This window comes from Leptinotarsa decemlineata, unplaced genomic scaffold (genome assembly GCF_025532065.1).
Source record: "Leptinotarsa decemlineata unplaced genomic scaffold, Ldec_3_MD MMD2_tig00026294_RagTag_RagTag, whole genome shotgun sequence".
In the NCBI taxonomy this organism is placed as follows: Eukaryota; Metazoa; Arthropoda; class Insecta; order Coleoptera; family Chrysomelidae; genus Leptinotarsa; species Leptinotarsa decemlineata.
In genome coordinates, this window is record NW_027412674.1 from 1,468,824 (window position 1) to 1,486,114 (window position 17,291).

General features: G+C 34.7%; 1 protein-coding gene across 2 annotated transcripts in view; it reads right to left on the reverse strand.

Moving 5' to 3' along the window:
- Positions 1-3,965: 3,965 nt before the first annotated feature.
- LOC111505874 (uncharacterized) overlaps positions 3,966-17,291 on the reverse strand; it is a 404,328-nt gene continuing 391,002 nt past the window's right edge. For both annotated transcript variants that reach the window (XM_074180136.1, XM_074180135.1), the window contains exons 8-9: positions 15,654-15,793; positions 3,966-6,209 (exon numbers count right to left, since the gene is read on the reverse strand). In XM_074180136.1, the coding sequence (XP_074036237.1) occupies positions 5,932-6,209; positions 15,654-15,793 (418 nt within the window). In that variant the 3' untranslated portion in view covers positions 3,966-5,931. The remainder of the gene's footprint in view (positions 6,210-15,653; positions 15,794-17,291) is intronic.

The window sequence follows — 17,291 nt, forward strand, 5'->3', positions numbered from 1 at the left end:
TTGAGACATCATTCTCACGAGCAACTGTTGTCGAGGACTGTAGAGGATTATTCACTACAGACGCAACGATTTTTATGTGATTATCATTTTTCTTAGTCTCCAATTGATATACCACTAATTCTGCAACCGGTTATTCAAAATAAAAACAGTAAAAGTCGTTGGATAGATGGATAGAGAATTAAAATTTTTTTCGAAATATGAGTCACAAGATCCCCCTCTCTACTGTTACACCATGTCACACCACTGGATTCTTAATCAAAAAATACTTATGATGATTTCTTCTCATCCAAATTCTCTCCAACTCTGATATCTTGCCTAGTTCAAAAGTCAAGATGGGGAAGACTATTTACGTCACACTGTATATCAATTAAGTGAAATTGCTTTGAAAAATGTTTTCCTTTTGTGGATGATACCACTATAGTGAATTCACAGGGGTGTAAATATGATTAAAATATGTTTTAACGAGGGTAAAAATCAAAATCTTACAATTTCCCCAAATATGAATTTAACTCGGGTGAAATTGTTAGGTTACTGGGGATCCATATAGACGACAGATTGAACTGGTCATGTCAGGTTGACAAACTGACCAAAAAATCATCAAGCGTAATATTTATGATTTGTAGACTAAAGGAATTCGCCGGTATCAGAGCGTTCAAATCTTCTTACTTCGGACTCTTCTACAGGGTGTTTCAAATTCGACCCTCACCATTAGAATCTCGGAGATATGCAGATGATTGAGTTGGGGCAAAGTTGCGCATTTACCTGACAAACAATATGCCGTTGAGAAAGTTCTGAAATTCCGAGTATATCCGGAGATATCCGGAAAATAAATTGCACTTTCACTTTGCCACTTTTTTCCTGCTACATAATGGTGTTTTCAGATTTGCTATCCGATGTTTCGTCTTCCGGTCACCATCATCAACTTTATTTTTTATTATGGGCGCTACAGTGGGATTTTTCTGTTTTGAATAGAAGCAGATTTTACCTTTCCAATGATATATCATAAGTTCATTATTTTTTTAAAAATTGAAGATATTGAAAAAAATAAATTCTTATAATAGGCTTTGACTTTGATGTATCTAAATTGGACATTCAATTTGTTACACTCAATGACATTGTACAAGTCATTGTGGATCACAGCAATTGTTCAAAATGCTTGCCTTGTTCATGATAATACAACTGTGCTCTTCTTTGAAAATTATTCACTGCACGATTAATTTCCCTCCTTAATCTTCCAATGCTTTGTTGAAGGTCTTCAATATTTTGATTCTTTCTCTGACCATAAACTCTATTTTTCAGTGTACCCCATGAGAATGTATCCGTAACACTTAAGTCTGGAGACCTTGCTGGCCACCCCACCGGCTCATTATTCCCTATACATTTATCACCAAACCTTTCAGTCAGGTAATTAGATACTCGTCTGGTAGTGCGCAGTAGAGCACCATCATGTTGAAACAGATATTGTTATAATTAGCCAAAGGCAGATCATCCAAATAGTCTTGGAAAATCGACATTAAGAACTGGTGATAGGTTTCTCCATTTAGAATTCCGTCAAATAAATGAGGTTCCAAAATTCTATCTTTGTAAATTCCTGCCCACACGTTGATACTAAATCGCACTTGAGGTCGAATTTCTCGGAACTGCCTGGAGTTGTTTATGCTTCAGATGTGTTCGTTATTTCGGTTGAATATCCCACAATTCGTGAAAGTGCTTTCATCTGTCCAAATTACATTTTTCAGGAAAACAGGAACATCAGGTCTTCTTATTAGCCAATTACCAAATTCTAGTCGCCTTTAGGGATCTCCTGCATGCAGTTTTTGAAATATGTATGTATATTTTGTAACGTTTCGAACTGCTTTTTTGGGATGTCTCCAAGCACTTGAAATATTCATTTTGGAGGAAATTTGACCTGTAGATTTACCCGGGTTCATGTTTATCTGCAAATTAATAATTTTTATTGAGAAGGACATAATGTCTAACTTACCTCATTCATATTTTCTGTCTCCATATTTTTCCTCGGCTTTTCAAATGAACCAAAATTGGTGAGATTTTGATCCAATAACTTAAATATAGTTCCATGTAGTTGTCGTCTTTCGGGATACAAGTTCAAATACATTTCCGATGTCCAAACACTGTTTCTATCGTATTTGTAATAAATTTGTATCATATCTCTTTTTTCTCCATTCGTGAAAGCCATTTTTCGTCAAAAATTCAATGACTTGTACAATAACAAAATGTCATTGAGTGTAACAAATTCAGAAACATCAAAGTCAAAGCCTATTACGATAAAAATTATTTGTTTTCAATATTATCAATTTTTAGAAAAATAATGAACTTATGATACATCATTGGAAAGGTAAAATCTGTTTCTATTCAAAAAAGAAAGAATCCAATGTACGGTCTATAAGAAAAAATAAAGTTGATGATGGTGGCTGGAAGCCGAAACGTTGGATACCAAATCTGAAAACACCATTATGTAGCAGAAGAAAAGTGACAATGTGGAAGTGCAATTTATTTTCGAATCCTTTGATAAAGGAAGCCAGAAAAAAATAAAAACCATTTTCCGAAATTTCTGTTTTTTCCTGATATCTTCGGATATACTTAGAATTTCAGAACTTTCTTAACGGCATATTGTCAGTAAGGTAAATGCGCAAATTTGTCTCAATTTAACTATCTTTGTATCTCTCATAATTTACGAGATCCCAATGGTGAGGATCGAATTTGAAACACCTTGTATAGTCACATGGTATACCTATGGCATAGTGTTGTGAAGGGACTCTTGTAATTCCAAAAACAAATTGGTATTGCAAAAAAGAGTTATGCGTCTTTAGAGATCATTCTTCTAATCATCTTAAAATTATGCCGCTCCCTTCAGCTTTCGTATATGAAATGTATGGAAATCATAAAAATAGATCAAACTACATTTCACAATCGCAACAATAATAATGTTCAACGAGATCATCAAACCTGATAAGAACTTGGAAATTCATATTGAGCACCTGACAAAAAATTTCTATTCTATTCTATTCCATTCCATTCCATTCCATTCCATTCCATTCCATTCCATTCCATTCCATTCCATTCCATTCCATTCCATTCCATTCCATTCCATTCCATTCCATTCCATTCCATTCCATTCCATTCCATTCCATTCCATTCCATTCCATTCCATTCCATTCCATTCCATTCCATTCCATTCCATTCCATTCCATTCCATTCCATTCCATTCCATTCCATTCCATTCCATTCCATTCCATTCCATTCCATTCCATTCCATTCCATTCCATTCCATTCCATTCCATTCCATTCCATTCCATTCCATTCCATTCCATTCCATTCCATTCCATTCCATTCCATTCCATTCCATTCCATTCCATTCCATTCCATTCCATTCCATTCCATTCCATTCCATTCCATTCCATTCCATTCCATTCCATTCCATTCCATTCCATTCCATTCCATTCCATTCCATTCCATTCCACTCCACTCCACTCCACTCCACTCCACTCCACTCCACTCCACTCCACTCCACCCCATTCCATTCCACTCCACTCCACTCCACTCCACTCCACTCCACTCCACTCCACTCCACTCCACTCCACTCCACTCCACTCCACTCCACTCCACTCCACTCCACTCCACTCCACTCCACTCCACTCCACTCCACTCCACTCCACTCCACTCCACTCCACTCCACTCCACTCCACTCCACTCCACTCCACTCCACTCCACTCCACTCCACTCCATTCCATTCCATTCCATTCCATTCTATTCTATTCTATTCTATTCTATTCTATTCCATTCCAATTCATTCCATTCCATTCCAGTCCATTCCATTCTTTTCCAGTCCATTCCATTCTATCATATTCATTGGTCCACCCTGTGTTAGTCGACATGAGTTAATAGTTTTCATTAGTGCTTTTGAAATTAAAATCTGTTGGTTGGTGAATTAAAGAAGTCGTATGTAGTGTCAGCATAATTTCTTTATTGAATTCGACATTGATATAACATTACAATTGGAAACATTGAATATAATATTTTGAATATATTGTAATGACACAGTTTTGCACAACAGCCATATTCAATATAATGATTACACCTAACTTTTAATGTGCTTTATTACTGTTACATATACATATATATTTGAATATGGTAAAGTATAGTAAAAAATGGGAGGGTTGGGCGAGCTCTTCGCGTTCATATGCGATAACGACCTGACACTAGAAATTTTAGAAAAATATTGCAATTTTTTTGCATTGAGCTCCCATAAGAACGCGAAGTTTTGTTCTACCACAACCGGATATGTCTTGAAATGGTCTGGCGGTTGCCATTTTTAGAATGGCACGCCTAAACATTGCCACAAAAATACCTCCATTTATCAAATTCACATTTTCTCTTCTCTATTTCCTAATTTTACAAAATATCAAGATATGTTGGTTATCGCAAATAGTTTTTTCAATTACATGATATGTTTAAATTTTTGGGGCTGAACCCAGATGGTAGTAATTAATAGTATTGCTCTCATTTTTGGGGTGATTGTAGAAAAATATAGAAATTCGAAAATTTTCCTACTAAGTCACCCATAGCTGTACTACTCTTATAGACCATTTCTCCATGCAAATTTTCACGAACTGTTTTTATTATGGCAATGTTATAGGATGGGGGTGTTTTCTCCCGTCTTCTATGTTTATCTATAATATTCGTATTTAGGTACATGTAGAGCAAAAATTGCATGAAGTAGGACTCTCGACTCTCGTGAACACACTGAAGTGCATTGACAAATGTTTCATCAAACCTAATCTAAGATATATTTCTAAATATATTTCTCAACAATTGATGATATGGTTACTTGAAGCTCACATGGTAAATATGTTTACAAACTAACATGCACTTTATTATCTACTAAACTACAATTTACAAGAACAACAGGTTCAGATCCTTTCTTTGTACCGAATCCCTTCAAAAGAAATCCGGGCTGTCTCACAAAAAAAGAATCTGTCACAACTCATTCAGTTTTTTAGATTGAAAGATACTTTACAATTACTGCGGCACATTTGATATGATTTTTTTCGTCCACCATGATATGTAGGCCAGTTGTCCCCAACCAATGTTTTATTTGAGTTTGATGCGCGAATTTGAAAATAATATACCCGGAGAATTTTATGAATTTCACTTACATCTATATTTAGCTAGACATTTTTAAACATCAAGATCTATGACAAACGATTGAAGTGGAATTGCTGAAAAATAACAGATCATGATCGCCATTTCTCATTATTCTAATAAACACTCAGCTAGTTAATTTTCAGCTATTCACTTGTTCAAAAATACACTCAGAAAGAGTAAATTGGGACACAAGAATGCGGTGGACTTCATCAACTCCTGGTTAACTTAGTCTATATTTTGATATGTATAAAATCATGCTTCAGATATGTTTCGTATATTTCTTGCAAGAGACACAATCACTTAGCTGGATGTCCAAAGCTATTTATATTTCAACAAATATTCGAAACGTCGATCTGAAAGCATTACCTCACAAATAATATAATATGAATGGAGTTCGCATTCTGAAATTTCGAGTATAATGGAATATCTGGGTCCTTATTAATTTTTAATTTTGAGATAGTCACAAAATCTGCAACGCCCATTTCTAACCCAATTTTGTTTCAGAAATGGTCTTCATTTTAATTTCATTCTTTATTCGAAATGCGAACTCTTGTCGAATGGAGAAAGGTACTACTAAAATTAAGCTAATAAGCTTACTGGAGAAGCTAACATACATGCTCTAGTTTGTAATCTATACGACGGCAAAAGAGAAAAACTTTGAAATACGGAATGTCTTGCTGTACTAACTTATTTCTATTTTAATAATTACAAACGGAATGATATAGTTTCTAAAACTTGCTATTTTTTCTCCTTTAACTGCTACTGTTAAATATATTTCTTTGCTAAAATGCACATGCTAAAAACTGTGCGCGCTAACAATCCAACACGTCTGTCGCTTGATCCCCCTCTAGGGTTTGCTTCGTAACTTTTGATGACGCAATTCATTTTTTCCAATGGTAAACTCTGCAGACTATATTCACGGTGCTCGTGCTGCATGGTGCATACTGTGCGTTTCTTCTGCATCATTTCATCGTCTTTATCTTTGAGGTTTCTCAACCAATTTTTATACCACTGAAGCTCGCATTCACAGAGAAGCGGATTATCTGAAAAACACGAACAAATGTGATCGAAACCTTCTCATTACTATCTAAAAGAATGTGAAAAAAGTGATAGAATTCTGAAATGGTTCATAGTCAATTGATACAATTTACGACATAATAAGGGTGTTCAATTTATCCAAACCAACAAAAAATTAGGCGGTTATACAATTCCTCAAGTCTCCTTCCACAAAAGCTTTGTGCTGCTCAGCTTGAAAGCCGTCTGACTTATCCATTTCTTCCCAATCTCATGTAAAATATCTCCAAAATACAGCAAAGCCTGAGATCTGCGAAAGACAAAAGAGACCCATTCTCAGCTGCGGGGATACACCGTATACCATGCACCTGCGGAAAAGTTTATATCGGTACCAGAAAATGATCCATGGGTACAAAGCTAAATGAACATCGGAGAAACTGTAGATTAGGTCAAATAGAAAAACCGGCAGTAGCGGAACATGCGTTTAGTGAAGGAGATCATACGATACTATTTGAAAATGTGAAACTACTTGCACCGGATCATGGATACCACCACAGTCGGCTTGTACGGGAAGCCATAGAAATCCATAAACATACAGAAAACTACAACAGAAAAGAGGAGGCGATAACGCTTAACCGGATTTGGAATCTTATACTAAAAGATGCTAAGGAGGCAATAACAACGAACCAATTAGAAAGACGAGCTATGCCTTATTATATAAGACATGGTCTCTTCTCCTTTCATTGCATTGCCTGCAACTGAAGCCTCCATTTTCCAGTCCTTTTCCCCGGTGTTTTCTGAATCGACAGTGTTCAGTAAGTATCTCAGTAAATTTTCTGAGGTAATCCTTATCTCTTGAGTCCTTCTCTTCTTTTCTTGTTCTATTTTCTGATCCGATCTCGCGTAAAGAATACGGTACTATCAGAGCTGGTTTAGGGGCGATTAGCTTTTCCATGCATATATGATTCCCGAGTATCCTGGCACGCAGAATAGATTCAAACTATTCTAGTTAGTCAGTTTCTTCAGTTCTTCACGGTATTCCAAATCTAGTATCAACGTAATTTTGTGATTCAGGAAACAGGCTTAATGATCTATAAAAATAATGATCCCTTGTGGGTGTCGAAAATGTTTTCAGTGTTATCATTTGTCCATTTTTCATGGTTTGTGGAATTTGTATCTGAACGACACTTCAACAGAAATAATATTTCATTTTATTACTTCGGACTTACATTGTTTAAAATGATATGTAAAAAATTCAAAGAATTAGCTGAATAATAACAAATATGTTAAGCAAAAAAACTGAAACTGCGATGGAATATAATACAAGCAACAACAATTAAAAAATAAAAAAATTGAAATATTAACACGAGATGAAAATCGCTAGATCGAGAACCAGTTCCAACATCTAACTTATGACGCACTGTTTGGAACCTTTGATGTAGTAATGAATATCACTGAAGTTTGTTCCCAACACCAAATCGTTATTTTCAACACATCGACACGTGTTTCGATCACCAAGTGATCATCTTCAAAGAGGAAGATTAAACTAAGATTAAACATCTAACATCAGCAATGAGAGACTACCAATGAGATCGCCACCTTCACTGGTTATAGCCAACATATATATGGAGTGGTTTGAAACTCTGCCCATTGAAGAAGCCCACGAGAAGCCCCGAGTCGGGTTGAGATACGTGGACGACACCTTCATAATATAGAACTATAGGAATTCAGAACTAGACACCTTCCTGAAACACACCAACAACGTAAGTCCTTCCATTACTTTCACAGTGGAGAAGGAAGTCCACAACGAATTGCCTTTCTTAGATGTACTGGTGAAGAGGACGACACGAAATGGAAAACATCTGTATACCGAAAACCCATTCAATTAGGATCTGTTACCGTGCTTTTGGGCTCTGTAATACAAAGGAATGTCTCGAAAAGGAACTAGGCATCATAAGAATGACCTTCGAAAAAATGATTACTCCAAAGTGATGGTGGAACAGACTTTAGCTAGAACACAGCAAGAGCCTCGCGAAGAAGAGAAGCCGCCACAAGAGGATTGTCGGAAAGGATAAGAAGAATTGGGTCCAAGTATAACATTTGAACCTGCTTCAGATCTGGGGACACTATCCGTAGCAGCCTCATGAAAACCAGGCCACCAAACGCGGACTGCTGCGATTCCAAGAACTGCATTTATCGGATACCCTGCGAGTGCGGAGAATCATACATCGGTGAAACTAAGAGGCCATTGAAAGTTCGCTTTGCCAAGCACAAGAAACGCACACACAGCGAGGAGAAACTAGCAAATCAGGAATAGCAAATCATGTTTGCACTCATCAACATAACATTAAGTGGGCTCAAGCTGAATTCATCCTCCACAAGGAGGAACACTGGTTTAGAAGAAAATTCAAAGAAGCCGATTATATGTAGTCCAACAAAGCATTTAGTCAAGCTAGCGTAGAGATACGAAACATATTGTAACCTCTAATCGAACGGAACACGATCAACTTCCGCCAAACGGTCAGCTCCTACTGAAACCGATGAAGCGGAGAGAGGGAAAAGGGGATAGGTGAACGCACTCAAATGACCTATAAATAGTCAGATCTTGAAGGAATAGGTCCAGTTATCACCGGAACACGATTGTGGATACTAACAATCGAAACGTCGTGAAGTAACTTGGTTTGGAATCTTTCAATTTTCAATTTTCAAATTGGAGTAACTTTTTGATGAATAGGAAGGAATAGAAATCAAATTTTCATTCTTCTTGATCAATCGAAGTTGAAAATTGTAAATAAAACATTGAAGAAATATAAAAAAAAACAATGATTTGTTTCCAAATCATAAAAGCTACACAAATGAACGTATTTTGAATGTTCCCCCCTCATTGTTGGAAAAAAGCATGCACTGATTGAGAGACTGGGTTTTTTGAATTGAATTGAAATGTTGATATCAAGCAATAATTTCTTCTGAAAAAAAAAACATAATTTCCACTCAACTTCCGCATTTTTATCCATCCAATGAACAATCTGTTAGAAACAGATAATCTTTCACACTTGACTTGTTTCCATTTTTGTTCTTTTTTTCATTTCATTTCACGTTTCTTCTTACATGATTTCATTATATTTTTATTAATGTTTTTACTATTCGAAAAAATAAAGTGTGCAAATACTTTAATCTATAACAAAATGAATAAATATGAAATCATTCAGAATATGAAAATGCATGTATTTTCAAAAAAAAAGGTTCCATAATAATATTATTTTTTGGCGAAAATAGATAGTTACTCAACAGATGAACATTCCAAAACGATTTTTTTAAAAATCATCATATGTATCAATAATTGAAGTTTCAAAAATAGTTATGATTATCCCGTGAATAATACCATTTTTAAACAACGAGAATAAAAAATTAAAAATTGCATATTCATGTAGCTTCTATCAACCAGAAAATAAGTCAAATAAGATATTTGGATGAAACATATTTTGGAGTATATATTTATAAAATTATTGCAATGTGTTAAAACAACGATAAAAATAAAATAAATACAACAATAAAAATTAATTGGCGCTCCGGGGCGACTTCATTGATTCCAGTGGCGCATTTGCTTTTTCAGCTGCAGGAAAACCCGGAAAAACCTGCAGCACCACATCATCTGAAGATCTTGATCTAACAATGTCCTCTCTCATATTTTGTAAATGCTTTATTTACGTATCACATTTTTTTGAATCCTTTTATTGGTTATAAAAAAGCTTTTGTAAGTTTTATACCAAAGATTTTTTTGTGAGCTTGCGAAAAATAACTCGAAAAAAATTCCTCAAGTTTGATAGTTATCAAAAATTTAATGTGAACCTTCGAAGAATTTGTTGATCAATAAAAACATAAATCAAGAGAAACATTGCGATGAAAATTATTCGCAAAGATATTATTTTTACTTCAATTATCTATCGAGTACTCAATTTTGTTTAGTCTTCAGAATTTAACCGAACCATTCGTTTCTATTCGTATTTTCACCGCTTAATTGAAACTATGAATCTTGGCGCTATACTTCCGGAAAGAAGACTAATTCATTAAGTCATTAATTTTCTTCATCTCCGTAAGACGCCAACTTAGCTGGTGAAACGCGCATTTAGAAGATAATTGCAGAACTGGTGATTGGGATAAGTGCTGGTTTTGGATTTATTCTACGCCAGAGATTCCAGTTTTAACTTTCATTAGATTAAAAGTAATGAACAAACTAATGCAATGACCTTTGTCGATTGTTCTTCTATTTATTAGTTAGTTCATTTATTTCTGCGACTATAATTTTAATTACTTCGTCTTCATTCTTTTCCGACCCAGTTTCTATTGACGAGAAAAGTTTGTTGGAAAGTTCTTTACTCGATATAATCAATCGAGGATTAACTGAATCGTTTCGAGAACGTTTCGAAGATAAATGAATTCCACGATCGAAGCACTTTCCGAAGGTATATTGTATTTGTGGCAATATCCAAAGCGATTTACTACTGTGAATATTTATCAAGGCATATCCGATACGTTTCTGAACAAAATTTCTCCAACAAACATCATTCTCGTAAATATCGACTTCATGCGGAGCAACTTCCTACCTATTTCGAAACAAAAAATAACATTGCTTTGACCGATGTTGAATAAAATATTGCTATAATAATCACAAAATATACACTCTCACTGTTTTATATGATGAAATTAGCCGATACTTGATGAAAATCCATAACTGACGTATTCAAATAATACTTTATTTTGTGATTTCCACTGAACAATTTTACAAAAACGCAACACGTGTTTCGTCATTCAATGGCTTCTTCGGGCGTATCTCACTATGTATTTTTTATTCATCTAAAGATGGTTGAAAATTGATTTCTGACGGTGAGCAGCCTTTCTTTTATTGAATAGATAGATAGATATCACTTCATTACCAACAGGTGTACATCCAATTACAGGAGATTTTAAAGAAATTATGCTGAAAAAAAACAACATAATTTGATTCAATTGATACATTGTGAATGAATTAGTGTTCACAATGTTGATATAAAACAATTGAAAATTGTAAGAAAAATCTACAAAGGAAAGGTTCTATGTAAAATAAAGTTCAAAGATCTTCCATTGATATCACACATACTGAATTAAAATTGTAACACACTGGAGAGCAGCCCCGGCTCCGCACGGGTGCAATGCTGATACTAAATATAAACTAACCCAGGGAAAATTTTAGAGAATGGAAAAACAGTGATTGAAAGATTATTTTGTTTCGTAGACGTGCCTGTTTTACCCGCAGCAGGCACCTCAGTTGGAATATTTAAAAATCCTTACGTATTGCACATACGGAGAAACAGTGATGAAAAAGTAATTTCATTTTATGAATGCCCCTTTTTTCCGTGGCTGGTGCCCCAGTTCGAATGTTTGAAAATTCTTTTCTATTGTACATCAACAACATAAAACGAAGCTACTACATACAGAATTTCAGCCTCCGAAAATATAGTGGTACGCAGACACAGTGATGAAAAGGTAACTTTATTTTATGAACGCACTTTTTTCCCGCGACTGGTCCCTCGCGGCTAAAAAGTATAGCTAAAAAGTATAGTTGGAGTTAACGGTATTGTGCACTATTAAAGTTAACAGCACTCTCAAAGACCAAAAAAGACAATACATAGAAATGAACCGGCAGCAAACTAGTCCACGTGGACTGTCGATTTGGCGTCTCGTATTGGATAATTTTTATTAACCGAATTTTATGATTGGCTGAAGAGTCATAAAATTAAATTTGACGTCATGTTACGGTGACGAATAGAAATCGAGGAAGGTTATCGCCGTCGTGTTCAGTTCAGGAACTGATCGCGATTTGAGTGTTGAAATTCGATATTAGAGCAGTTATAATTACTTAAAAATTTTGTTATCTGTTTGAAATGTGGCGTCTTTGAATAAGTACTAATAGTAACATCAGATTTGACTGAAATTTCTTCCTCAACTGTATGTAAAGTATTAAAAAAAACCTTATGAATGCAAGACGCAATGTGATACAGGATTATCAAAACCTTTAGATGTTCATCTAATAAAATCATTGAGAAAACAATATACGACTGTTACAAAAGCGATGAGATTCCTACAACTGAAATCATAAGGTAGAAATTGAATACTTCCTGACATAACATGTGCTGCTGTGATAAAACTCTTCAGAATTGAATAAAGAAACTAGGACTTAGATTCAAAATAATAAACAAACGCCAAGCAGTTATGGAAAGCAGTAGAATAGTGGAATTGCATAATAAATACTTAGAAAAAATAACTAAATATAGACAAGAACAACGGCAAATTTTTTATTTGAACGAAACTTGATATGACACTCACGACACAGTTGGGAAAAGGTGGGCTGATGGTTCGAGAATACGTACGCCTAACATGCCTGCAAAACGAAGGATCGCGACTAATCATTGTGCATTGCAGAGAAAATGAAGAATGGGTTCCGAATTCTTTGAAGTTATGTGGGAAAAAACTTGAGGTCTGCATTGTTGACTATCATAAGAACATGAAAGCTAATATTTTTGTGGAATGGTTTGAAAACACAGTTCTTCACAACGGCCTCTTCCATTCGCGACAGCTCATTGAAGTACCGAATAAAAATTCGAGGATAGAGGAAATACAAAGTTTTTTAATATATCAAAAAATTTTATTTTGAAGGTTACTATATCAAAAACCAAATACTTGAAGTTTTACAGATAGAAATATTTGAAAAAGTGAAATTCCTCCCTATTTTTGTGTTTTCAATCCGATCGAGTTGATTTGGGGAAAATTGAAACAGAGCATCAGGCGTAAAAATAATTTTTGAACATTTGATAAGAAAGTAATATAACTAATTAAAAAAGAAGTATCTAATATACCCGAAGAAGACTGGCAGAAAAGGATTAAAAAAGTAATTTCAGTTGAAAAAGACTATATGGCAATTGGAAGATAGGTTGCATTATATCGTTTACTTGAACTATACAAGTGCGTGCTCTGAGATTCACACTTGTTCTACTCCTCTGAAAATAAAATGTTTTCTATCATCTTGAGTTGAGGCGTGATACATAAAAATTGATTTTTTTCATGAACAAAACATAAGCACTACAGAAAAATCCTGAAGGCGCTCTAAAAGCGGTGCATGTGTCGTGAATTGGAATCGCTGGACTGGAGACTGAATCCATTTGGAAAAACGTTGTAGGATCGGAGCAAAAGATATGTTAATATTTATTAAATTATACAGAAATGCGACTGTAACAAAGAGTCGACACGTGTATTCAATGATATTATATCGGATTTGTAATGTCAGTAGGAATGTGCCTGGACTATAATATTGTATAAAAAGTTATCTGTGACGTCCTTGGACAGGGCTCTGTGATTTGGTATTTTGAAATTGGAAAATATAGTTATTGAATGAACCTTGAAGGTGTTTCATTTAGATGGATGACAGACATTACAAGTGGCGACGAGGATGAACGTATATTGAAAATTTAGTCTAACAACGGATTTGTTGATTGAAAACAAGTAACATGGCGACGGGACAATTTGGGTTACAAACGGAGTTCAATCCAGACATTCACGATTTCGGCATCCATGTCTGGCGACTAAAATCGTTTTTTACTGCTAATGAGGTGGCAGAGGAAAGTAAGCAGCGAGCAATGTTGTTGAATAGCCTTAATCAGAGTGCATTTGCCTTACTCGAGGACATATGTGTTCCCGATAAACCAGAAAATAAAGGTTTCAATGTGTTGGTTGAGTTATTGGAGAAACATTATCAACCGCAACGGGCAGTTTATGCAGAAAGGTATGCTTTTTATTCTGCGAAAAAGCTCAAAATAGAAAGCATTCAAGAATATTCAGTACGTCTTAGAAGGCTAGCTACACATTGTAAATTTGGTACTCATTTAGACAATGCACTTCGGGATAAATTTATATGTGGTTTCGAACCTGGAAGAATTTTGGATACCTTATTTACCAAAACCGAAATGTTAACATTTGAAGAAGCCATCAGCAGCGCATTAACGACAAAGTCAGCTCAAAATAATTATGGATTACCAGTGCAAGCGAAAGTGGAAGGATTACATCGCTTGGAAGAAGATTTGATACGTCCGCGCGGAAGAGGGCAAAGAGGCGGTAGTCAAGGGCAGATGCATAGACAAAAACCTACGACGACAGGACCACACATCGCTTCAGGAAAGTATTCCTCTTAAAAAGGTATGTTTTTTTGTTCGGTGTGCGGGGGCAAAAATCACGAATCCTACAGATGTTTTTACCGAGAATATATTTGTGAGAAATGCGGAGGAAAAGGCCATTTAAAGAGAGTATGCAAGGTGGGTCTAAACCATTCATTTAATTATTTCGAAAATGAACAGTTAGAGTCGAGCGTTGATGATACCAACGAGTTTTCGACAACAGTCAGAGATAAACCTTTATTTTGTTTGAAATCTTTAAATGAAAATCCAATATTAGTAGATGTTAAGTTGAACAGAGTAAGTTTCAAAGTTGAATTAGATTCAGGGGCTTCAAAATCAGTAATTTCAGAAAATTTGTGGAGAAAACATTTCCAAAAGTTACCTCTAAAAGAGACCAATTTGAGTTTTGTAACATATGTTGGGGACAAAATTTGTGATTTAGGTAAAATTGAGCTTGAAGTCATTTTTAATAACCGTTCCCATATTTTGGATTTTTTTGTAATTAGACGGGGCGACAACTTGTTACTGGGGCGTGATTTCATTCACAAATTCAATTTAGGATTCAGGCAGTTGAATTATATAGATGAGATTTCAGATAAAAAAAATGTGGAAACTTGGCAAAACAATTTGTTCCTTACTGATTTCAACTTTTCCTACATTCACATAGCAGGGAGAATCTGGTTTATGTGACGTTTCCATTCCAAATTGGTATTGGGTATTCTTACTTTAACAATAATTTTTCCTAATCTACGAATTACAATTCCCGATGTCCACTCTGGTTTAACCCTTCTATAATCTTTCACTAGCACCTTTTGTCCTATTTCAAGACGATCCCGTATTTTTCCTCGATAATTTCTATAGTTTATGGTGTACAAAAATTCCATTCGTATCTGTGGGGCCGTAAATTCAAAAGAATACAATAATCAAATTCTCCTTCGGGATTATGTGCCTGTAATGCGTAAAGACAAAAATTTCAAGAATTTTTTTGAATAGCTTTCATTTGATGCATGTGAATTATAAATGGGTTTCCAGATTATCGCCCCATATTCAAGTTTGAACTCCACATAAGCATAGAACAGAGTGATTATTACCTTTCTATCTCTGAATTTTTTTAGTGTTCCTCATTATGAAGCCCAACATTCGATTATCGGATGAAACAGCTTGGTCTTTATGTCTTTCATTTCATTGACTCAAGTGAAGGTATTGTTATCATTTCATTATTTTTACCCTAACATATTTGTTCTTCATGATTCTAGATTTCATACTCACCCATAATATCAACAACTCGAAGTGTATCCAGTATTGGCTCCATAACGTCTTCTGAAATGTGCATTAGTTTGTTGTTCTGTAGATTGAGAGTTTCCAGAGAGTTTAGGTTCTCAAATGTTATACCAGTTAAAGTTCTGATGCTGCAAAACAACAATATTCATTACCAACTGAGTTTAAATTCAGTACATTAGGTTATTCAGGAATATTAAATGATCCACTATTCTGGTATTCCTTGAATTAAATGATGTTTGTTCAGAAAGTTGTTCTGGAATATATAATGTTCTACTAACGCGAACAGTAATATACTTCGAAATTACTTCAGAATATTCGATTTGGCGTTTTCACTGACACAATTATTATCAATATTTCAGGAGATATAGATGAAATAGATTATGACTGTCGTTATCAATCGAAATAATCAAATCCTCAATATGAAAATATAAAAACATTTCTGTCTATATGCAAAGAAAGCTGAATAATATCTGATTCAGAATATTCAGTACAGTAGTATCTTAAGCAGCAAAATTGTTTTATAATTTCGTGGTGCTGCAATAGTTTTATTCGGTTGGTATTTTATAATTACTTCCAAAATGCTAATTCATTATATTAGACGAGCTGTGAACACAATACAATCGTAGGCAATAATACAATTCACTCATAAAACTTATATTTTTATAAAAGAAAATTGTTTTGTAGCAGCTTTATAGCACTTTTCTTTGAGCTTTGTATGATCTTCATAAAACTATTTCAAGCTTATTATAAAACTTCTTCCTATAGCTTTAAAGAAATTATTTTATTGGAATGCTTTCAAACACAATTTTGTTTTCATTACCATATTGTCACTTTGAAGACAATTTACCAAATATTTTATAGTATGGTATATTTACTTCAATTCCAAAATAATGAAATAACTATTATAGAATAAAATTGCTGCTGCGGAATATGTATTTGCTGTCGCCAAGAATAAAATGCAGTATTCAATAATAACTCGCTGACATTTCTTTTAGAAGTCGTGTAATGGAGTATATTTTCAGTTTTATTTGACTAGCGTCCCAATTACTATAATAACTATACACCTGATAATGTGTAATATTGGTCATTGGAAAACAACTAAGAAAAGTTGTTCGTTTAGTAGACGAAGTCCCACGTAAACTAGTAGGTACTTAAATTTTTTTCTTGCTGAAAACAAAAAAAGGTTGATAATGATTGAAATCCGTCGATTTAATTTAAGCACCATGTATACATATAAATACAGTGTGTCTCACTTCTCATGGAAACACCCCCGTATCTTCCGTAATATTCGAGGTAGAACGATGAAACTCTCTGGACTGATGGAAATACTCGAAATGCACCTACCACCTGAATGGGGTTGGCCAAAGTGATATACACTGTCCGCCACTTGCGATGGAACACCCCATTTTTACGGTAAAACATATTAGGGGGCAAAATAGACTCAAAATTCCTTTAGATTCGTGATCAGGACTACCAACTTACTACGATTACACTTTTTTCCTGAAAAATCCGAATTTGTTTCACTTCTCATGGAAACACCCCCGTATCTTACGTAATAAGTGAAGTAGATTTTTTTGTGGTTTTGACATCAAAACATGAACGAAATTGTTTGAGAGAAACTCGACT